Genomic DNA, 23733 nt, shown 5'->3' on the forward strand with positions numbered 1-23733 from the left:
GCTGACCACACCGCTGCCCTGAGGAGATGGAAGTGCAGGAGGAGCAGGCCCAGCATCGCACAGCCTTCCTGTGCCCCATCCTCAAAGGCTCCTGACTAGGTGCCTGGCTAGGCCTGAGGCCAGGGATGCCCAGGAAACCCTGTCACAGCAGAATGGGCTGAGGGAGCCCACCAGACAGCCCAGAGGGAATCCGTAGAAGGGAGGGAACACGAGACAGAAAACATCTGCCTTCGCTGGATTCAGCCAGAAGGGAACCATAGCATGTTTCGTGTCTGTCACGGGTTGCTGCAATGCTGTCTACCACACTGTCCTCAAGAACCATCACTCTTCTCACAGCCATGGGCTGCAGGCCAAGTGATCTGGGGTAGGTAGGTGTGTCTCAGGTCCCTCGCAGGTGTCCTTCCTCCTGCTTGGACCTGCAGCTACCCGGGCTTCCTGATTACTACATCAATGGCAGGGGCACAAGGAGGATGAGGGATGCCCAGCACTGACCCACGGACCCTCTCACCCATGCCAACTTCACATGACCACACCTAGCCTCAATGAGCAGGAGGAACTGCAAAGGCATGTGGGAGAGGGCGCACTCAGAGGGAGGCTGAGGGTCTGGGAACAGTGATGCCATCTAGCACCTGCTTCCTGCTGGGAGCCGCTCTGGGTGGGTGGTGGGTAGGACACTTGTCAGGTCCCTTTGCAGGTGAGGAAACTACTGTAGCCCAGAGAGATAAACAATTTCTTTCCAGCCCCAGAACAAGGTGGGCCTGGATTCCTGGCCACCTGATCACTAAGCTCCCACCAGCCTTGACTGGAGCTACCACCCTGGATGCCCCAGGTTCAGTGCTCCCTGCTAGTGAGTGTTCACAGACCTTAAGATGTAACATTTCCAGGATGCAGGAACGCACATGTCAGCATGCGCAAAGACATACAGAGCCAGGCAAACAGAGAAAAACACAGAGAACAAGAGTTCGCTTTTGGCCAGACTTAAAAATTCTAGAGAAAAAACAATCTATATGAAATACTATATTTTTAGTGATAAATGGTGCTAAAAGCCTTTTCTGGCACCCATTAGAGATAAAGAATCGCTTGGTTAGCTTGGGAACAGAAAGCTGAACTGTGCGGCATCACCTGGTTTTGTCAACACGCCTTGTTGGGCACACTCACTTGCTGGCAAGATCTGGTGGCGTCCAGATGCACTTGCATTTGCCAACCTGAATGTGCTTGAAAACGATGCTCACCCCTTGGGGAGAATAAAGCTCAGACCTCTATCTCTGCCAGGCCCCAGAGTATCACAGATGGGTAAAGAGAAGAAACTATCACCATCAGAGAGAAATCCCAGGAATGATCACACCCTTTTAAAAAAAATCACATAGAGCTTTATTAAATAAATCAAGTAGAAATGCTCCTATTTACATCCAGGTTGTCAGTTTGAGCTCAAGTAATATGCAAGGCACAATTCTTCCTTTCACCAGCTTTAGAAAATTCAACCACGTGGCCCAGCCCTGAAGGACTGAAGGGGGCTTGTGCAAGATCCCTAGTCATCCTGGACTCTTCACACAGCGTCCATGTGTGGATGGGCCTGGGCATGAGTCTCTGGATCTCCCTGAGGGTGCTCAGCCTAGAGCACAGGGGGCTGTGATCTGAGAGTCTCAGAACCAGAACCAGGAGCTGGGAAGAGAGGACTTTTCCAAGGGGTCTCCTCCCCTAGCCCCTGGGGAGTCCCTGCTGGATGGGCAAGCCCTGGGCTGGTGGCCGCCCTCCTCGCTGGGCCAGGCTGGGCTCTAGGGCCTGCTAGGAAGCTGCCTGGAGCCCTGCGCCTGATAAGCTGCCATGAGAGTGGCCGCCTCTCACACTAGCAGGCGGTGGCTCAGATCTGCTGAGGTTCTGGAGTGGCACAGGAACAGGAGGAGCAAATGACACTGGGTCTTTGTGCTGAGGCAGGACACGGCGGCTTTCCAACACACACACACAGAAAAGACGACTCCTGCTGCCATCTCAAGGACATTTTCCTAAGGACAGTCCTGGTGTCCTGATGGAGTGAGAGGGATCACACTTGGGATGTCCCAGCAGGGCCTAAGCCAAGTCTACCAGATGTCTCAACAGCTTATTGAAACAAAAACCACAGAGGCCTGAAGTCTATTCACAGTGGCCCGTGGTCAGGCAGCAGCCCTGGGTGAGCTCCCGTGTTCTCCAGTCTCTTGCCCACCCAGGGCTTGGCTATCCTGGCCTCCAGAGTGCTGGTTCCTGAGGCTTCCCTTGCGGCAGTGGGGCAGACACAGGGACACTCACATCCCTTTGCTCCCCAAAATTCCTAAGCAGTAGCCAGACTAGGAGAAAAGTAAGTTTTCACAGGGAGAAAAACCTCACCAAAAAACCCCCTAAAGTAACTGGACAATCCTTTCCCTGAGACCACTACGGTAACATCACCTACAGACAACTTCTAAAGAGCGCTTCTAACTGCTCAGAGTCTTGAGAAGGGAGTGATTTTAGCAAGGCTAGGAAAATAAAAATGCAACGGCACATTGTCCAGAAATCCAAGACAACCATGCAGAAAGGAATGGGCCAAAAAGTTTTAGCTTTGTAAGACTTGAAAGCAAAAAACCACGCATTTAAAACTCCTACATAAAAGAATGAGCTACTGGGCACAGCCGCAACTATAGCTCTTTGTGAACAGAGGTGGCAGTGAAGCTGGCCTGGGGCCGGGGCACTCGTCTGGAGGGGCTTATTCCAGTGTGAACGCAGCAGGGATGTCCCGTCCTGGGGGCGCATGAGGCTCGGCTGAGGCTCATCCTCTGGGAACCTTCACTTGGCCTAATGGGAGGCATAGGCTGGGCTCCACAGCCCTGACGGAGGGCTGGCTTTGCGAGCAGGAGGCAGTGCATTGTGAGACGTGGGTGATGAGGCAGCAAAATCTAGGGTGGGAAGAGAGACGACGTGAGCAGCAAAGCCAGAGAGAGTGGTGTGCTCCTCAGTCACAGCCAGCATCAGCAGGCAGCTGCCTCGCTCAGGACACTCTCCTAGTGATGCCCCGAGGCCTCCCCGGCCAGCAGAGTAAAGTCCACAGGCGCCTGCTGAGTTGGGTTCATCCACACAGAGAGGCCTGGGATGCACGCTAACACCCTGGAATGCACAGCCTGTCAGGGAGAACAAGTCTCAAGTTTCAGGAGCATCTGTCCAGGGGGCATGTGGCAGGGAGGGCCTGTGCATCTGAATGCAACACAGCCTCTAGCGAGACCTCCACAGAAACAAAGACCCCGAGGGGAGCAGAGGTTCTGCAGTGCTCCGGAGACCTTGCAGAGATCCAGGCGTGGCTCCCCAAAACCCAGGGAGGAGCATGCTGGGAGAGGCGTCTGCTGCCAGAGCAGCTGCAGAAGGCAGCAGAGCAGTGAAGAGGCCAAGCACCCATACCCTCCCCTGGGCACTGCTTTGCAGGTGGAGAAGCCGCCAGGCAGAAGGCAAGGGCGTGTGGGCTTTTCTTACCCAGGAAAGTGCTTCTACCCACACAACTGGGCCTTCTTTAAAAAAAAATCAGGGATCCCCCTGAAACCTGTCCATGAGCCCCCATGCTAGCAGACATGAGCTCAAGGACTCTGTATCTGGGAGAGAATCCTCAAAGGGGAATCAGGAAACATACAGGGTCTTCGTGTACAGCTGCACAGAATGGGTACTGCGCTGTTTTAGAGACAAACTACATTCACACAGTTAGGTGCTCCCTGGAGCTTTGCAGGCTCACCAGGGCTTTGGGGTCACCAGAGACAGCTGGATCATTGAAAGAAACAAATCTGTCTTTCTTCTTCTGGGAAATTTCTCATCAAAACTACCCAGAATCCCCATCTGTGAGTCAGCCCAATGGCTGACTCCAACCCCAGCTTAGAGCCTTCTGAGGCAGCCCCAGCAAGTGGGCATCTGGTCCTAGCATGCACCCCTGCCTAGACAGAGCTCCTTGCTGCCCACACCTCTACCCAGCATGGCTCTGCCTGGGGAAAGTTCTTGCTGACCCAGGACTGGCAGTCCCATCTGCCCCAACCCTCCTGGCTCCCACATCTGTCCTCTGGGCCTCAGGCTCCTTTGGCCCAGGCAAGGGCCTGTTGAGACTTGGGGTTCAGGAGCCTTGACCATCCCCTCCAGGGCTCTTCTCTTTCCCAGAAGCTCTGCCTGGTTGTGCCTGCAGAGAAGCTACTCACAGTGAGGACTGTGCCCAGGGCTGGCTCGAGGTGTGAGGGCTACAGGCACAGCAAGATCCCGGGGTGTGTAGATGGTGTGGTAAGCTGCAAGAGCACATGGTTGGTTAGAGCAGGTGGGGGCAGGGGAACAGACCCAGAGATACACACAGACTCCTCACCTATGATCATGACCGCTGTCCCAGCCAACAGGGCAAAGAGCGTGAAGAACATGACCTGGTAGGAATCCAGGAAGTGCTGAAAAAGGCTGGCTCCATCTGTCATCAATGGGAAGATGAGTTAACAAAATCATCAGGCCCACTGTGGTGTCCCCTCGTGTTCCTGCACTACTGTACGTCTGTAGGGCAATCCACAGGCCCCTCTTAGACATAAGGATGGGGTCTCAGAGGGCCAGGCCACCTGCTGGAGGCCCGGGCCTGCAGCCGCTCCTGGTACCCTGGTGCAGGCTGCTAAGCAGAGGAGGGATGCAGTCCCGGTGGCTGCCACATTGAGAACAGATGGGAAAGCTGGGGAACTAAAGCCTGCATGATGGCCCCAGTGAGCAGTGATCACTTTGAGGGACACTGCATTTCTGATTCCTGTTTCTTACACTCCAGGTTTCTACAGATAGCCAGGACCACTCCTGTCCCTCCCCTCTGTGGTCTGTCCGAGATGACATCATCCCACAACTCACAAGGAGCGGGCCCACGGCGATCCATCACAAAAGCCACTGTCACTGGGATGGCAATGGCTTGGTTGGTCATGGGGCTGGAGAAGGTCAGGGTAGTGGACAGAGGCCCCTGGCTGCCAGCCACGGGGTCTGCAACACCAACTGTGTATGTGACGAAGCTGGGCCACCCGAGAGACTTCTCCTTTGCAAAGGCCAGCACGGCGGGGGACGCAGATCTCACCTGGAAGAGAGGTCAGAGCTGGGGGTGCACATTCTGCAGAATGGTGGGACCACAGCCGAGTGGAGCCTCAGGACCCCCAGGCAGGAGGCTGCTCTGTGGGGCCCACCTCTGGAAGCACCCCCGGCTTCAGCCTGACATGCTGGGCTTTTATCTTGGGATCCAAAGGGTATGGGTGGGGACACCTGGGCACTGCTCAGACACAGCATGCTCTCTGCAGAGTCAAGAAGCCCTGTCCATACTCAGGGTGTTTTTTGAAAGAAGGACAAATCAATATAAACATCATCAGAATCAAATTCAAGCCCATTCAATTCTAATCAAGTGCTGCTTAAAAAAATGCTAAACCACATGAAGTATCACCAAGCACCAGCTCTCCAAGGCAGCAGCCGAGCTCTGCTCACGGCTGGTCTCCAGCAGCCTCCAGTGGGCTGGCCCTCCTCCCTCATCAGTGGTGCTGAGCATTCTCTGCTTGAGGGCAGGTGGCCACGCTGGCTGCAGCGAGGCAGGAGGAAGGGCAGGCGGAAAAGCCGAGGAACTTCTGCGTTCTCTCACTCCAGAACTCTTGCCAGCCTGCCAGGCTCCGGGCCTGAGGGATCATTCACCGCTCTACTTAGTCACAGGGAAAAGTGAGGCCTGGAGAGAGGGGACTTGCCCGGCAGGGATTAGGGCTTTCCTCCCTGCTCCGTGGCGGATGCTTCTGCACTGAATTCTTCCACGCCACACACCACACGCTCACTGGCACCTTCTCTGTCTTGTCGGTGCTGCCCCCACAAGCTTAACTTGTAGCTGGGGAAGACCAGCACAGGTCAGAACAATTAATACAATCACATGGCCTGAGAGACAGCAATAGTGCCATGGAAAGAGAAAAGAGTATTTTGATTTAAAAATTCTAACTGTAAAATTAAATTTTAAAGACAGCTGAGGGGCCAGGCGTGGTGGCTCACACCTGTTATCCCAGCACTTTGGGAGGCCGAGGTGGGCAGATCACTTGAGGTCAGAAGTTCGAGACCAGCCTGACCAACAGGGAGAAACCCTGTCTCTACTAACAGTACGAAGTTAGCCAGGCGGGGTGGTGCATGCCTGTAATCCCAGCTACTCAGGAGGCTGAGGCAGGAGAATTGCTTGAACCCGGGAGGCAGAGGTTGCGGTGAGCTGAGATTGTGCCATTGCACTCCAGCCTGGGTGACAAGAGTGAAACTCCATCTCAAAAGAAAAAAAAAAGCGGGGGCTGGCCCAGGACATCCATGCCACATTCCCTCTTCCTCCAGGTCCCTCCTGACACCCGCAACTCTGGCCTGGCCTGATGCAGATACCACTCACCTCCAAGTTCTCCAGAACCTCCGGGGCACCAAAGACTCTGACCTCGGAGCTGGTGTAGTGGTTGCTCAAAAGGATTTCAGCCTGGTCGGCAAAGAGACCTGGGCTGAAGGGCACCTCGGCCCCCAACTGCTCTGTGGAGAAGTGGCTGCTGGAAAGGGAGGCAGTGACCACCAGAGCTGTCTTCTTCATGCTCAGGTGCTTCCGCTGCTTGTCCGTCAGCCTGTGCATTGTGACTGAGCAGAAGTACTGGCCTGCGGAGACAAGGGTGTATTGCCTTGTCCCCTCTCCCGCCTGTGCACTGATGTCATTCCTTCTCCCTGCTTCTCTAACCAGGGGACTCCTGTGCATCCTCCAGAGCCCAGGTAAGAAGTCACCTCCTCCAAGAGTCCTCCTGGGAATCCCCCTTAAAGGCCTTGGCCAAGCTAGGGTATCCTCTGTGACAAGTAGTCCTCCTAATCCCCCTCTGCTGTCAATCTCTAGGCTGGGCTCCTGACAACCTCTGCCTCTGGACAGAGGGCCACAGTGAGCTGGGTGTGTGGAAGCCCCAAGATGCCCAGAAGACAGACTGTCTCCAAGTCCCTTTCACTTTCACTTTCAAATCCTCGCAAAGTTACCCAGAGCAGCGTCAAACTGGGGCTCCATGGTGAACACATCTTGAGGTGGGAGATCGAAGACAGTTGGCTTGAACTGGGACTGGCAGCTGATAAGGGCTTCTGGGTGCAAGGCCTGGATGACTTCCCTCTGGGTTGGGGTGCACTCGCCTAGAGAGGGGAGAGACGAGAGGGTGTGGGCCAGGCCTGAACAAGGGCAGCAGAGCAGGCCCATGCAGGCTGGCTGGGCTGCAAATGCCACCTGCCCCTGCATGCCTTCCAGCAGGACCCTAGGGCCGCTCAAAGCTTTGAAATGCAGCCAAGGACACATCATATAAGAGGGCACCATTTTACATCACAGGGAGCTTCAGGTCAGAATTTCAGCATTTGCTCCAGACATTGCCTCCAGGGGCCTGGCAGATGGGCTGGGCCCACTAATGCCTATCTCCTGTCCCTGTCAGCAAGGGAAATGGCAGTTTACTTCTGGACATTCGGAGGCAAACTAGTTCTCCACTAACACCTGAGCAGCATTTCAGCAACGACAGTGCTGTCCACTTGCACTGAGGAAGGAGGAGAGCCTGCCCTGATGGAACAAAGCTGCCTCGTTAATCAGGACGAGAAGGGCGGTGCTTCATTCTGCCAGTGAAGTGCTTTAAGGTAACAGCCCTCATGACTTACTTATTTCTCGCAGTTGCTGTTCAGGGCTGTCATGGGCAGGGGATGGAGTTCAATGTTCTATGTGTGACCTGGGAGAGGTCACTACAAAAATTAAAATCAGTGACCAGTCCTGCTAAGTCATTAGTTTCTGGGATTCATGGTGGGAAATTGTGGCTTTCTTTGCTCGGGTGCCCTTGGGCTGAGTCACATTTTCAGTGCAGAACAGGCACCTTCTGGAAACTGGACTCTGTTATGAAGATTCCTTTCACTGGCTCAGCTTGTGGAGGACTCCAACTTCAGAAACGCTGGGAGGAGTGGACGAGCGGGGGCTAAATGCCCTCTCTGGAGTTGGTGTGAGTGTGAATAGGAAAAGCAGACAAACTCCATCTGGAGGACACAAGAAACCACCTCCCTGTTCCAGGGAACTCTGAAGACTGCCCAAGTCCCTCATTAAGTACCTCTCAGGTTAGAGCTTCTGTCTCCCACGGCAACAATCACTTTGGAGGCTGTAGCCTCCTGGAAGCTGGTCTGGATGGGGTGGACGTGACGGGCCACGATCCTCTGAGGGACACCGACAGTGACCTAGAGAGGGAGCCAAGGAAGCTTCATGAAGCGCTGCCTGTGTTCCGGTCCATGCTGGGGGTTTCCACCCTGCAGTCTGTGACACAGTGTTACCCATTTCACAGGTGACAACACTGAGGTTCCAAGCCGAAATGCCTTGCTGGAATGTGGCAGAGAAGGGGTTCAAGCCCAGGCTGGTCAGACATCACAGCCCCGTTCTCCCATTGGACAAGCTACTTCTCGTACCAGCCAATTGGATGCTGAGTGGTGGGCCTGAATTCATTAATGGGTCTGGGTGGGCTTCGGATGTTGGCTCTTGCGACAGCCATGATCACTTCTCTGTAGTACAGCACTGCCCTCCCTCCAGAATCCAGTCTGCCCAGATTTCCCTAGCTGTTCCCCCTGGGCACATCTTGTACCTGGCCGCACCAAAACAGCCCCATGGCCACTTCCTGCAGCTGAAGGCCTCCCTCCCTCTCTCAGCAGGCACCAGTGCTCCCTACCTCTAGGGGGTCTGGTTTCTACCAGTATGTGAACTGCAGAGCAGGGATGGGATCGAAGCCCCTGCAGCTCCCAGGGCTGTGGCCCATGCAGAGCGGTAGGTGACCAAGCCTGCATCACTGTCAAACTCATGGGGGCTCCTCCCAGGGCTCACCACCACTCACCCCCAGGGACAGAGGCTGTGTCCCACTCCCTAGTCTGGAACCCTCAACCCTGGCTCTCCTCTCCCCTTCCTCCCTGTCCATTCTCAGAGAGTGCCTCAGGCCTCCTAGCCCCTCTCCTGCCTGCACTCCCAGAGTGCTCCCACCTAATCCCAGGGCTTCAGAGGCCACTCTGGGTTGAGGCCTCCACCCTGTCCAGTCTTCCTCACAGAGCTCCTGCTGCACCCGGCCAGCTGTGCCCCCTGCCTCACCTGGGAGAGCTATGACATCTCTAGCTCCCCAGCCCAGGCTCCTCATCTCCCTGCAGGCCTGCCCACCTGTGTGTGCCCCTTTTAGCAAAGGACCAGTAGCAGCCTGTTTACCCCAAGCTCTTTCTCCCCTCCAGCGCCACTTGTGGATGCTCACGAAGTTCCAGTGTGCCGCCCTCCCTCCCATCTTTCCCAAACCTGCCTTTAGATTCCATCCCAGCCAAGGGCCTGGCCTCAGCCTCTGGCCTGTTACCCTGCAGCCACTGCTTTCTCGAGCTCTGCCAGGCACCAAGTAACCTCTGCAAACACAGCCTTGGTCTATATCACTGTTTAAAAAACTCCACTGAGTGTGGCATAAGCTTCCACCTCTTCACCCTGGAACAGCAGCAGCAGCAGCTAATATCTGCTGAGCACTGGCTGTGAGCTGAGCACCACCCTAGGGGCTTTCCACATTCTAACTCTTTGAATCCTCACAATGCTATAATCCCCATTATACAGGCAAGAAAACCAGGACATAGCGAGGCTCAGTGACTGCTCACAGTCACAGCCTCACAGTGACCAAGCTGGGATTTGACCTAGACCGTCTGGCTCTAGAGGCCCCACCCTCAACCTGCACCAAACTGCCTGGAATCCATTGCATTTTCTGATCTGATCACAAAGCCAAACCATGCGTCCCTCACACCCTCTGTTCCAGCCCCCCCAGGCTCTGCCCTTGAACCCTGCACACCTTTGCCCATCCCACCCCATACCCTGACCAGAGGCTCCTTCCAAGAGAGCACAGCTGTATTGTCACAGGATGCCTCTGTGACATCTGGCTTGCCCAAACCGCAGAGCCGCAGCACTAAATATGCAAACTATTAAGTTAAACTGCTGGGTTCTACAAAGCACATGCTGCCTCTAAAAATGAGATGCATTTGGATCTCAGCCAGACTTGGCCCACTGATTCGTTCCCAACTGGAGATGAATGGAAGAGAAAGCAGCTTTTGTTGCCTCCAGACTCGAAAGGTGACTTGTACGGGGAGCCTTAACCTTGCAGTTGACGGAAGCACCGGCTCCCAGGAAGCGCCCACTCCAGGGTTGCCAGACCCAAGCCCATGGTAGCTGGAGTCCACCCCACGGGGCTGCCTCTCCTCATCATACCTTCTTGAACATGGTGAGACTGAGACCTGGGAAGAAAAGGAAGACTGTTCCCATGTCAGAGTCAGCGAGCGGCCAGTCCCAGACTCATTATTCCCAGACCCCTAACCCCTCAGACAGCTTTTCCCTAAAAGGAAAAGTCTTCATAATCCTCTGAGAAGGTCAGGCCTGCCTCACAGGCTACTGAGCCACATGTGCTTCCAACTTCCTGGAGCCTACCTCCTTGTAGGTCCTCAGGTGCCCAGCGACCTCGTAGTAAACTGTCACGGATCCCACAGCCCGGGCCACGGCCACACCCGTCTTGGGGTCAATGTGGAGAATGCTGTTGGCTGAGGAGCTCCAGGTTCCTGAGAGGCCTAGAGAGGAACTGTGGGTGTCAGCCCCCTTCCCATGGCTGGACACTCTAGCCAAAGCCTGGCTCACCTGGATGATGGCCAGCCTCCTCACTGGCTGCTGCTACCCCCATGGCGGCTCACTCAGCAGCCTCAGGAGACAGCCACGTTGCCTGCCCCAGTGCCGGTCATGCTCCTGGCTCTGGCAACCTGGAGTCATCAGCTCTCCTACCTTGCTGCACCCACCTTCTACAGGGCTGCGGCCCCCAGCACCTGCTCTCCCTGACCCACACCTCCCTGCTTGGAATCTCCTGACCATCCTGGCATGAAGCTTTACCTGACCCCTGCCAGGGAATGGTCTGGGTGCTGCTGCCAGGCCCTGACCTCTGTAGCTCCTCCACCAAAGCACAGTCCCTCCCCATCCCCTGCCGCCTTATCAATTCCTTTTTAGCAAACAGACAGCAGGTGTGAGGCTCAGAGCTTTCACCACACAGCACTTCTGAGTTAAAAGCCAATCACACTATACAGTAAATACAATTAAATGACTCAATCACATTCTATTTATAGATATAAAAACAAATTATATCTGTTTTTCCTTAAAGGTAGTATTTCATCTCCTTTTAAAATAAATTTAGTAAGGTTAAAAAAAAAAGTGGAGACAATTTGAAAATAAAAACTAAACAGTACACGTTTCACAGATGTATACAGGTTGCCTGGGCATGGCTGAAATTTGGAAGCCATTGATTTAACCCAGGGTCCTTCTTTGCTTAAGTCTCCCAGCCTGTGCTGTCCACTATGGCAGCCACTTCCCACAGAATTCACTAAAATGGTGAATTCACTTTCTCAGCGGCAGTGGAGATCTGTGTATCTCCTGGCTAGAGGAACTGCATGAGACTATGCAGAGGCAGGATGCCCCACAGGAGCAGGGGATCCTCTGAGCGGCGCTGTTCCAGAAAAGAGCTGGCAAATGCTTTCTGTGAAGGGCTATGCAGCCCAAACAATGCCTGCTCTGACCAAACAATCTGGCAGTGGGAGGCACTAACCATATATAAATGCATGGCGCAGCTGAGCGCCAACAAAAATTTACTTGCAGAAAACAGGTACAGGGTGGATCTGGTCTCTGGGCAGCAGTTTTGAAGCACTGCTCCTGAGTATCCTGCAGGTCTGCTCACAGGCACCTGTGACTGGCACCGGGCCCCCACCCAGGGAGCCCTCACCCAGCTTTCCAAGTGTCTGTGACTCCAAATGCTCTCTTGATCAGGATCTGTCTTACCTTCCAGGCTGGTGAGAACAGTGGCCAGACAGAGCACATCCCCCACCACCACGGACCCGGACAGCTCTGGGGAGATGGCCTGTAGGACAGGCAGGGGCACGAAGTCCGAGAGGCCCGGGTGCTCTACATCCCACACACGGAGCAGCGTCAGGCCCACACTGACCGTGCGGACAACACAGGTGTTGTTGGTGGGGCCCTTCCCAAGCTGCACAAAGTCGTCTCTAGGCACAGAAGAGAAAGGAGAGCTCTCAGTCTCAGGAAAGAAGCTTCCAACTCCCAGAGGGACAAATGCAGTCCAGGTCCTCTGCTGAGCAAAGCATTCATCTGACTGAAGTCCCAGATGTGGCCCCAACTCAAGGTTACCAAGCAGCGGCCCCAGATGAGGGACCACTGCAGGCAGGCAGCACAGGCTTGACCTCCTCACTTGTTACCCCAGAAAGCACACACAGCCTGCAGCCAGGCAGTGATGGCAGCATCATCCCTGTATTCCAGAAAGGAAGCTGAGGCCCTGAGGGGAAAGAGATCCAGAGTGCTTCCTCACGCTCTTCCCACCAGAGCACTGGACATGCCAGAAAGGAACAGGCTGCCTTTACTATGCAACCTGACTGCAGAACGTGGTCTCTACTCCTTTCCTTCTCTGCAAAACGGGATAATCACATGTCCATGACAGAGGCCTGGTGTATTACATGAGGTCAGCGAAGGGGAGGCAGCTGCCACAGAGCAGGTGCTCAGTCAGTATTGGCAGTGGCAGCTTTGGTGCAGAAGTGTGGACTGGGTGGGGTGAGAGTTTGGGTTAGGGATCGTGGCTGCATCCTTGCCTCCATCACACCTCTGACCCTGAGCACTGACTGGGTCTTTATCAGGTGCTCCTGCCACAAGAAGGCCAGAGTAACCTGCAGTGCAGCCAAGAGGCGGGGAGAAATGGGCTCCATTTCCTCCAGAACACGCCCCAGACTGACAGATGGCAATTCTGTGCACACACACAGGTTTGCCAGAGGCCCTCATGACCACTCCCTCAGCTGAAGGAAAGCCCTGTAACTTAGGACACATTGACCAATGGGATAGGTGTGGGAACAGATTTTTGGATGGTGATCTTCTCACAGGCCCCACAAAGGGCAGAGCTGGGGCTAGAAACAGGCCTAATTCTAAACCCCTGACACCTGTCTTTGAATGCATTCAGCAAGAGGGAAACGCATCTGTGGCAGGACCTGTGGGCAGCCAAGGCTGAAGGGCCAATCTCTTATGCCTCAGGGAGCACTCCCTGAAGCTGCCCCATGCCCTGCTCCCTCCTTTGGGGACTGATGCCTGTCTGTCTTCCTCTGAGCTGGTCTGTATCCCCCGAGGGCAGTGGTGCTTTCTCATGGCCCTGCATGGTGCAGCATGCCCACATCTCTTGGAAACCAAAGTAATAAACATCTTCCTTTAATAGCAGTCCAGCCTCTCTGTGTTGCCCACAGTGTCTCTACCAGGTACCAGATAGGACTTCACAGGAGAAATGACCCTCACCCACATTCTACCTGTTAGTGGCAAAGTTGAGGACCGAATTGTGAGCATGGAAGACATCTCCAGAGTTGTCATGGAAGTGGACAGTGAAGGTCACAGTCATTCCTAAAGGCACGGCCATCAGGGCCTCCTTGTTCTGAGTGTGCAGGACAGGGCTCATGGAAACCCTCAGGTAGGAAACAGGAGACACCTGGAGGACAACACACAGGTATGATGAGGATTCAGTGCCAGGGACCGGCCTCCAGGAAAACCCACCTCCCAAGGAGGGGACACCTGCCCCGAGCGGGATGCTCCTCAGGAACAATATGGGGCTGGACTTAGGGGTCCCAAGAAGAGTAAAGGCCACACTCTCTAGAGCGTCCCAACCTAGTGACAAGGTTCTTACCTCCCAACACAGCAGACTGGCATCACTATGACAAAGCCCACCCAGGAGTGTCCCAGTTCATGATTTTGAAAAATGAGATCGTTATTCACATTGCAAAAGGGCCCCCTGGGCTGCAAATATCCAGTTTCTTCAGAAAATCTGGCTCTTGGGGGATTTAAATAAATGACATCCTACTGGATCGCTGGGGCAGCACTAAGCAGGCCACAGCATGCCTCCAAGCCACCAGGGGAAGGAGGAAAATGGGGATTTCTGGAGCCCAAGAACCCAAGCTCCATAAACAGCCACTTGTTTCTCTGATTCCAGGTGAAAATCTATCCTGGCCCAAAAGCTAGTGCTCCAAAGGTCTGAGTTTCTTTGACAAAGTTCAGCAGTGCAGTGTCTAGTATACAGCTAGTGGTGAATACATATTTGTTGAAATGGGATGAGCAGTGAGTCACTTTCACTCACCAAAAACTAGAGCAGGGGGTCTGCTGCCAGGCACCCACTTTGAAACAAAAAGATGTGCATTAATGAAAGAAGCCTGTGACCCAGGCAGAGTCTAAAGATTTAAGTGAGTGTATGTCTTCTGTCATCCAAGTGTTGATGATGAGACATGGAAAGAAAATTCCATTCAGCAAAACCCCAGGACCTGACCCAGGGAGGCTGACAGAGAAAGTCCCATCCCTAAAGAACACAGAATGGCAGAGGGCACTGCTATGATGTGGCAGAAGGACACCACCCAAACTAGACAGACCCCAGCTCTCAATCCCCATGCAACCTTGAGCAAATCACTCCCACTCTGAGCCTCAGTCTCCTTGTCTGGAAAATTGGCCACTTGATTCTCAAAATCACAGTGGATGTCATGTACTGGTTGTCAGGACTTGCATGGCAGGTAGTGAGAACATCATTCAATGCTTTAAGAACAGACCGTGTTCTAGGCACTGGGCTGGCCTGGAGCAGGAGTTCCACCATGGGTGGTGATAACGTCAGTGCTCAGGCATGGTGGGTGGAACGCCAGCACTCTAGTCAGGAAGATGTGTTGCCAGTCCCAGCTCTGTAACCTTAGGCCAATCATGGACCTTCACTGGGCCTCATCTATTAAATGAAGTACTTGGAATCAATGATCTCCCAAGGATTTTCAGCTCTGATGACTAGATGCTTTAGCCTTTTAATCTACCTAGGACCTTTGCCCCTGATTGTTTTTTTTTTTTTTTTCCAGAGTTCGCTCTTGTTGCTCAGGCTGGAGTGCAATAGTGAGATCTCAGCTCACTGCAACCTCCCTCCACCTCCTGGGTTCAAGCAATTCTCCTGCCTTAGCCTCATGAAGTAGCTAGAATTACAGGCGCCTGCCACCACACCTACCTAATTTTTTTGTATTTTCAGTTGAGACAGGGTTTCACCATGCTGGCCAGGTTGGTCTTGAACTCCTGACCTCAGGTGATCCACCCACCTCTGCTTCCCGAAGTGTATTACAGGTGCGATCCACTGCACTCTGCCACTCCCCTGTTATTCTTAAATTCCTGTCTACAGTTTCTCAGCTGGAAGGTGAATATATTCACTTTTATGCCTGAGAGGCATATTACTTCAGTGCTATTGCTTTTACTACTACCAAAAGGAGGCGAATGCAACCGTACCTTTACAGCGACAATGACAGTTTGGTTGGCCCCAAAGGGCTCTTGTGCAATCACTTCGATGGTGGATGTCCCGATCATAGACCCGGACGCTAGAAAGCCCTTCTCATCAATGTGCACGACTGGAACCTTTTCGGGTCCATCCAGGACGCGGTAGCTCAGCGAGGCTGCACCATCCCTTTGGAAAACAAAACAGAACCGTTTTTGTAGATGGCAGCAGTAGGACTGGGTCTTAGCGAGGGCCCGGATACAATGCCAGGAGATTTAGGAGTCTGCAGCTCCCCCTGCTCCCAGGAGAGAAAAAAGACCCAATCTTGGCTCCACGGCCCTCAGGACCATGTGCTGTCAGTTGTCTGCTGCTTCATCAGTCACCCACAGAAAACTAATTCAGAAATCCAATGGTTCTGAGCAAAGTGTGGCTTCTCACTCTGCCCAGAGCAGCGCCTGCCGTGGGTCAGCCAGTAGGGAGGGAGAGACTGTAAAGACAGTTTCTTTCATCAGCTCTATGGGATAGTTACTGTAAAAGATCATTTCTGCAGCAAGCTGCTCTCAATTTACTGAAGCAAGGCAGCCTGGCATAGTGGAGAGGATGGGGCTTTCAGCCTGATAGAATCCAGAGCCAGTCCCGACATGTCCTGCCAGCAGCTGTGTGCACATTATGTCACCTCTTCTCTCGGCCTTGACTTCCTCCATGGTGAAAGGTGTACAATGATCATGCCCTCTCCTATTTCTAAGGACTGTTAACAGGATAAAAACAGGCTACCTACTAAGAAAACAGTGAGCAAACTACTGATACTATGCACTCGGTAGGAAGTGCATTACACCATATCTTACACTCTTTTACATATTCATTAATATAATAAAGAAACCTAGGAAGGAAAGGCCTCCAGCTCCCAGGGTTAGTCCCCCTCATCTCTCTCTTCCCCAGCCCTACAGATGACTAGGAGCAAATGTTATTGCCTTTGCCTAGACATTCTTCCCCCGCCAACCCCTTCCTCTTAACCTGGGGAACTCTTACTCATCCTTCAAGTCCTCCAGCCTGAGCATCTCCATCTGGGACATGCCTCCCCTAAATCCCCATGGAGAGCACCCTTCTTTGGGCTCTGGCTTTAATATTACATCTTGCTTTCTAATAGCCTTCTCCTGCTACCCTCCTCCGGAGCACCCTATGTCACCCATATCTGTGTTCCTGGAGCCCAGCATGGAGTCTGGCACTTTGTTACTTTTGGCTGAATGAAAACATGAATGTGTTTCATGCAACACATAAGTGTCCTGTGGCCCGTGGAGTCACCCGCTTGGCAACCGCTGTTCAAATGCAAGCCACTGTTAAGCAAGGCATCCCTGGGGCTAGGCATAGTGGCTCACGTCTGTAATCCCAGCACTTTGGAAGGCTGAGGAGGGTGGATCGCGAAGTCAGGAGTTTGAGACCAGCCTGGCCAACATAGTGAAACCTTATCTCTACTAAAAAAATACAAAAATTAGCCAGGCATAGTGGCAGGTGCCTGTAGTCCCAGCTACTCGGGAGGCTGAGGCAGGAGAATTGCTTGAACCCAGGAGGCGGAGGTTGTGGTGAGCTGAGATCACGCCACTGCACTCCAGCCTGGGCAACAGAGCAAGACTCTGTGTTTTTTTTTTTTTTAAAAAAGGTATCCCCTTGGAATCAAAGGTAGAAATTATGTTTGCAGACAGGCTTTAAACAGCTATTCCCAAGTGTTACTATGCGGTCCCGTCGTCTGGGGATCTCCTTAGAGTGCAGCTTCCCCCTGGGCAGCTCTGGGGTGGAGCCTGAGAGCTGTATCTCCTCCGCCCAGTGATGCTGATACTTCTGGCTCATCGGCTAACCCTGAGTGGCAAGTCTTGAAAACACAGAGGCATCTGAAACACAACACTTCTAAGCTGGTGCTTTTTTCCCTTTTAAAAATTGAATTTTAGTAGCTAGCATGAAAATGTTTCTAGGCTACAGGGAGGAAAAGGAGTCTCATGGTGAGAAGTGATTTTAAGAAGCAGAGGAGCTCCACAGAGAAGAGAAGGAACAGGCAGAGGCCTCACCCATTCAAAGCACAGCATAAGAAAACCTCCCTGAAAACACCCATGGCTCCTGACAGTGTTGACACATAGGCAGTCAGATGCAAGCGCAGCCTCGTAGCTTTGCTGGAAACAAGAGTTGAGTCACGTACCTGTTTGTCTGCAGCTTTATATATGAGTTAGGTGACATTAATATTTGTTCTGCTTCTATTTCAGGGTTGAGCAGCTGCAGCTTCTCAAACACCTGCAAGAGAGGGCAAATTTCACTTCCAATGGGACACTGGAGTCACCTCCAGGCCAGGTGTCTGCTTCTATCCTAGCAGCAAGAGCCGAGGAGGGAAGCAGAGATTAGAAAAGCAGCTTTCTTGCCTGTCAGGGCACTGGTGACATGATGGCAAGGGCTGACCTTTAAGAGGCCAAAGGTGTAGCCAGGTGCAGCAGCTCAGCCTAGGCAATACAGCAAACCCCCAGTCTCTACAAAATAATTTTAAAAGTCAGCCAGGGATGGTAGCGTGCAACTGTAGTCCTAGCTACTTGGGAGGCTAAGGCTTGCACTCCAGCCTGAGTGACAGAGCGAGACCCTATCTCATCAAAAAAAAAAAAAAAGAGGCCAAAGGCAGGCAGGCTCATGTTCGTGCAGCCTAATGGAAGCTCCTTCAAGGAGCCTGGAAACACAGGCCTCTCCCTCTGTGCCCAGAGAGAGAGAACTTTACCTGCCAGGACGAGAGCTCAGAGGGGTAGCACGCACAACTCCAGGGCTGGGGTCTTGCTCAGGATAACTCTGCCAGGACTGAGCCTGGGCAAGAAGCCACCTAACTGCTCCTTCCTCTCACAGAGACATCTTGTTCCTCACCGCCACAGACTCAGAACACCCCCTGTGACACATGCAGGGGCCTGGCGAGGAGCTCAGTCTAGCAGATGATCAGCCTCATGATGTGGGCTCAGATCTGATCCTGGGAAGCCCAGGTGCTCTAAGGCCCTGGTGGCTCCCCAAGCCCATGGCTGCAACGCCTACCTGGGAACTCCAGACCTCTTCTCCGCAAGACTTCAGATGTGTCCACCACCTGTATAAGTCCCCTCTCTAAGGCCCCTTGGGGCTGTTGCCTCCGAGGCCTCCCAGCCTGACCCAGGGGCAGTCACTCACTGGCAGGTGGAACTGTACCCTGAGCCTATGGCTGATATCATTAGATCTGATGAGTGAGTCTCCAAATGAAACTGGCCTGATTCCGTTCTTCCCAGCTCCTCTGTGCTCTGTCCACATAAGCCTAGATTTCCTTGTGTGTAACATGGTCCACAACTAACACCCTCTCCATGCCTGTCTTGAGAGTTGTGGGGTCCATATGAGGTGCTGGGAGGGACAGCACTTCCCAAATGGTGAGAAACAACAGGGAGTGGCAGGGCCTGTGGCAAACTGGAGAGCGCATCTCTAATAGGGTCGAGGTTGCTTCTCATCGTCTGCTGATTTTGCTGTGGCAGACACTGTATCTTTAGGACACGCTGCATCTTAGATTTTTATGTAGAATCTTCCTATCTTTACATGACAGCAAGTAAAAGCTATCTCAAAGGCCTGAATGAGCCAAATAAAACACATGTGTAGGCTGGATCCAGATTCCCTAGTTTCTGATTTACTCAAACTCCACCTGCTGTCAGATAGGAAAACAGAGGCACAGAGCTGTCAAGTGACCCAACTGAGATCACAGAATTTAGAAGCTGCAAAGCCCTGACTTTAATTCCATGATAGGCTCCAGAACTTACTTCCTTTTAACAAAGAAAAACATGTATTTGGTGAGTGTAGGGATGTTGTGTGCATCTGTGTGTGTCTGTATATTTGTGTATGTACGCATATATGTCTCCATGTATGTGTGTGTGTGCATGTATAATGTGTGTGTGCAGGCAGGGGTGAGGGGTTGGCAAATAGGTGGGTTTTTGTTTTTTGTGCGTGTTTCTTTCTTGAAAAATTTGCTTCTTTTCCCTGATCAGGCACATGCTTGAGTTAGACATAGTTTATTTCTTCTTGAGGCACAGACAGTTTCTTATCTCAGGACATGTGGGGGATATTTTTTGTTTTTCTTTACAGCTTAGGAGGACCCAGGTGGTTACTGAGGTCCAAAGGAGCAGAACGAAGCCCTTGAAGACAAAAATGCTCTTCAGAGCCAACTTGCCAAGCCCCCACCTTGCAGAGGGGCCCAGAGGGGCAGGAACTCACCCAGGGTCCATCCTGTAAGTAGCAGGTACAGGCTGGACACAGACCCAGGGCTGTACCCCAGGCAGAAGAGCCACTGGACTCAGTCCTGACCCCATGGCTCTGAACAAGGCCCCTCCCTCTCTGGGGCTGTTTTCCAAATGCAGACAGGCCTGTTCCCCCAGGCATCTTGAGACCACCCCTCACTCACCCTGTGACCTTGACCCTCCCTGCCTCAGGGGCATCATCAGCAGGTGGCAGCCCCTGCCCCGTCCTGCCCCACAGGCTTCACCTGAGGGCCAGAGGTGGCAATACTGAAAAGCGTGCAAAGGCACCTCAGCCTCTGTTGGGTGCTCTATGCATGTTAAATAAACACAGATAATTAAATTAACGGCTACTCAGACACAGTGAGCCCCAAGCTCAGAATTCTTTGCTCTTTTTGCCACACATCAAGTGAGTTCCCACTTCCAGGCCTTTGCCAGCCTCTCCCATCCTGAAACATTACTCTTCTGTGAAGCCTTCACTTGGCCCCAGCTCTGGGCTCCCACAGCACCAGTCACACCCGGACCCTAACCCCACTGTGATGGGCCACTGTCACCCCCACAAACTGAGAGCTTCTCAGGCCTCCCCCAGCCCCTGCCCACTTCCCTGTCCACCTGCCTCCTACCTGGACTTGGATCTCATCCGAGAGTTCTCTGGCCAGGCCATACAGCTGCCCTGAGGTGGGGTCCACAGCCTTGACCACTACCCTCAGCCCGGTCCGGCCTTTTACCCGGCCAAGCACGTTCATGGCAAAGTTGTACTGTGATGGGAGTCGGATCAACGCCTGGGAAGACATCAAACACGTTTTCAGGGGTGAGGCCCAGGTCCCTGTGTCCTCAAAAAGGTAGAGTTGGACAGCAGCCCCAGATTCCCCAGCCCTCCGGTCCTGGCAGCTGTAGGCCTGTTCTCAAGGGCCCTGCCTTCCTGCCTGTGTTGGGTTTGCTGACCCCAGAGCTGTGCAGACCTGGCTTCCCCAGCATGGGCACATGGGCCCTGCCCTGCCTGCATCACATGATGTGAACAGATGTGTCTGAAAAACACTAGGCCCACCCACATAAGCCAGGGGTCTTCATGACAGAATGTCCCTCAGCCTTCAGTGAGTGTAGGTCACCTAGAGCTATGCTGGGTTTTGCAGTGTGTCCCCGCAGACTGCTCTGTTTTGGGATATCTATTAGTAAGTCTCATTGCCTGTGTTCCATGGGAGCAATCTGGGGGAGCCCCCCAGCCACCAGGGACAGGACCCTGTTCCCACTGAGTAGGGTGGGGAGGCATTCATCCTATACTAGATGAGCTTCGGGTACCCTCTTTCCATGCCTCCATCCCCGCTGTCCCTGGATCAGACAGGAAGTAACCTTTTAAGCCACCCCTGCTTGGGTCCTGTGTGCCCAAGGCCCACCTGGGTTTGAGCCTGGAGTGGCAGGGGTGGGTGCCCAGTCCCATTTCCCCACTGGCTTGCTGGGCAACCCTGGGCAAGTTCCTTCTTGTTTCCAGCCTCAGTTAACACAAAAAGGGACTTAGTAGGTTCTTCCCGGCACCTTCCAGCTCTGACATCTCAGGAAGAGCCAGGGCCCCTCGCTGGGCTAAGGGAAGGGGAGTTTGGCCTCTGGGATAAACCAGGAGAAACCAAGGGCTGCAAGGCATCATCTCAGAAAATGGTCAGAAGCTGCAGACTCTGATTTCCCAGGACTTCTGTGACTTCCCCACACGGCCACTTCTGTTAGGAAAGCTACCTACTCACCCTGTCTGCGTGGCTAGCACTTGGGACAAGGGAGTCCCGATGAGCCTCAGGAGAGGGCAGAAAGTGGGAGGGCTTCGATAGGTGTGAGGATGGGGACTTCTTTGAGACAATGTGGTGGGAACCCTCCCTGCCCCTCAGGGTGCTGGTCTGGGATGGGGTGGGAGGTGGGCTCTGGGCAGGTGGTTACCTACCTCATGGTGCCGCCCTCGGAGGTCCAGGACATCCCTCTTGGTGACAGACCAGTGGAAGGTCAGGCCTGGCACAGCATTGCCAAAGGAGAAAGGGTTCTGATGGTTGGTGATGCCGGTGACATAGACAGGCATCTAGGAGGAGAAGTCAGGCCTGGTGACTAGTGAGTCCCAGCACTGGGAATGTCCCCAGAAGCTCTGCTGCCTCCTTCAAGCAGTGGGAGATGTACCCAATTATTCCCCAACCAGAGAAGGGCACGGCACAGGTTCAGAACTTTGGATGAAATACCAAATGAGCAAACCAGAGGCGGGACTGTTTTCCCCACGCGGCCCTCCCCTGCAGCAGGTTGTGCCTCCGAATGGCCGAGACTCATTTCTGGAAGGAGTCCCTGGAGCTCTAGGAGGCTGGGGGTTCCCCAGCAGCACACCTCGTGCTACCCCAAACTGCTGGTTCCTCCGGGACCCTCTCTCCTAATCAAGCCAGGGTCCCTGCTTACCAAGCACACGTGGGTGGAGTGCCTGGTTCCTTCAGTCTCTATTTGCTGAGTTGGCCTGAGGGCACAGGTGGAACCAAGACAGCAAAAGGCCACAGCAGGTACTGTGCCAGGCTGCCCAGTCCACTCCCAGTGCCACTACTTCCTAGCTGTGTGGCCCTGGGCATGGGTCTTAAGCTTTCTGTGTGTTTAATTGCTCATCTGTGACATGACCCCCAAGGGGATGGTTCTGACACCAGCCTCCCAGGGCTGCTATGAACACCAAACGGATTAATGTCCAAGACAGCACGGAGTGGAGTAAGTACCATAGTCACTGTGCTCCTGTTAGGAGCCTGGTGCTATTGGAGATGTGGGAAGGTGACAGGCTAGCAGGAAGCAGGCCTTCATCAGTGACTGCCAGAGAGCAACAAAGGGTGTCTCCCTGGACGGGGACAGGTGGGAAACAGGCATATCACCCCTAGACACCCAGGCCAAGCAGATTGAGGAGGTGGAGAAGCGCTGTATTCCAGCAGTGGCTCTTTGGGAACCAGGATTCAGAGCCCAGGAGGTCCCCTCACCTGAGTGCCCGTCCTCATCCGTGTGATGGGGGCGCGGATCCTCACAGCCCGTAGCAGCAGCACCTCCACCTGCACGAGGTCCTGGGGAAAGAGCATGGTGCTCAGGTGCAGGGCATGGGGATGCTGTGCTAGCCCCAGATGTTTCAGGAAGGGACCCCTCTAGGGAACGAGGCTGTGGCTCAGAGTCCGTGGTGAGGAGGCCCCTCGGGATGCCTAGCACCATGCTCCTCTGCCCAGGGAGGCCTGGCTTTGTCGCTGCCTCACCCCACCTGGGTCAGCCAGTCCCAGCCCGGTCCCCTGAGGCTGCCGCCCTGTCTGATCCAGCTGTTTCAGGTCAGCACTGCAGACCTGGGGCCAGGGACTGATGCCTGCTCTTCCTTAGGCCCGGTGGCCCTCAAGTGACAGGTCTCCAGATCCTCCCAACCCCAAATCCAGCCTGCCTGTCTCTGGCTGAGCAGGGTACAGGGACAAATGCAGGAGCCCTGTAGAGTCTGATCAGACCTTACAACCTCCTTCATTCTGAACTCCACACTCCTATTAATCTGGCCAAAGACTAACTTACCTGGCTTCTTCCTAGTGTTGCTGAGTCACGCTGAACTGAGGCTATTAAAACCCTTAGGCCCTTTGACATGTGCTCATGCCACCTTGTGAGCCTCGTGACTTGGGCTAATGCCTGGTGCTGGTACATAGTAGGTGCTTGATAAGCACTCATTCCCCTCCTTTCACTCATCCTTCTATTCCATCTCCTCCTGGCCTACCCTGTGGCCTTGGGGTGCTTGTTGTGTGACCTGGATTGGACAGACGGAACTTGAAGCATCTGACCAGACTCACATTCCAGACATGGACAAGGGAGCCACAGATGATGCCCCAGCCTGCCTGGGCTAAAGAAGATGCCTTTCAGATAGGGCTGGTGGTGCAGCCCCTTTATCTGCCAAGGACCACCAGGACCTTTCCCCAGTACCTCCCCAACCTGCCAGATGGGGGACCTAGAGGGGAAGGTGCCCACCCAGCAAGGTTAGACCACAAAGACAAGGAATATGCAGGGCCCCTCTGGTTGAATTTCTAGCCAGCTGCCCTTTACCTACACCCTTAGGAGGAGAAAAATCAGCCAGTTCCTAAGGCTGCAATCCTTTTTAGAGAAAAAAAACTGAGGGCCTCCTGTGGTCC

At 53.7% G+C, this 23733-nt stretch overlaps 1 protein-coding gene across 1 annotated transcript in view; it reads right to left on the bottom strand.

Annotated features, from left to right (window-relative positions):
* Window positions 1–1347: 1347 nt before the first annotated feature.
* Window positions 1348–23733, bottom strand: part of NUP210 (nucleoporin 210) — a 99883-nt gene continuing 77497 nt past the window's right edge. Inside the window, exons 26-40 of the mRNA XM_021675727.2 lie at window positions 22567–22647; window positions 21519–21650; window positions 20215–20373; window positions 17518–17609; window positions 15344–15518; window positions 13360–13535; window positions 11843–12063; window positions 10457–10593; window positions 8088–8211; window positions 6997–7143; window positions 6383–6633; window positions 4849–5065; window positions 4337–4432; window positions 4179–4262; window positions 1348–2906 (exon numbers count right to left, since the gene is read on the bottom strand). Of these exons, the coding sequence (XP_021531402.2) occupies window positions 2806–2906; window positions 4179–4262; window positions 4337–4432; window positions 4849–5065; window positions 6383–6633; window positions 6997–7143; window positions 8088–8211; window positions 10457–10593; window positions 11843–12063; window positions 13360–13535; window positions 15344–15518; window positions 17518–17609; window positions 20215–20373; window positions 21519–21650; window positions 22567–22647 (2193 nt within the window). The 3' untranslated portion in view covers window positions 1348–2805. The remainder of the gene's footprint in view (window positions 2907–4178; window positions 4263–4336; window positions 4433–4848; window positions 5066–6382; window positions 6634–6996; window positions 7144–8087; window positions 8212–10456; window positions 10594–11842; window positions 12064–13359; window positions 13536–15343; window positions 15519–17517; window positions 17610–20214; window positions 20374–21518; window positions 21651–22566; window positions 22648–23733) is intronic.

The sequence above is a fragment of the Aotus nancymaae genome, unplaced genomic scaffold (genome assembly GCF_030222135.1).
Source record: "Aotus nancymaae isolate 86718 unplaced genomic scaffold, 86718_ANA_hifiasm-v0.15.2.pri h1tg000046l, whole genome shotgun sequence".
NCBI lineage: Eukaryota > Metazoa > Chordata > Mammalia > Primates > Aotidae > Aotus > Aotus nancymaae.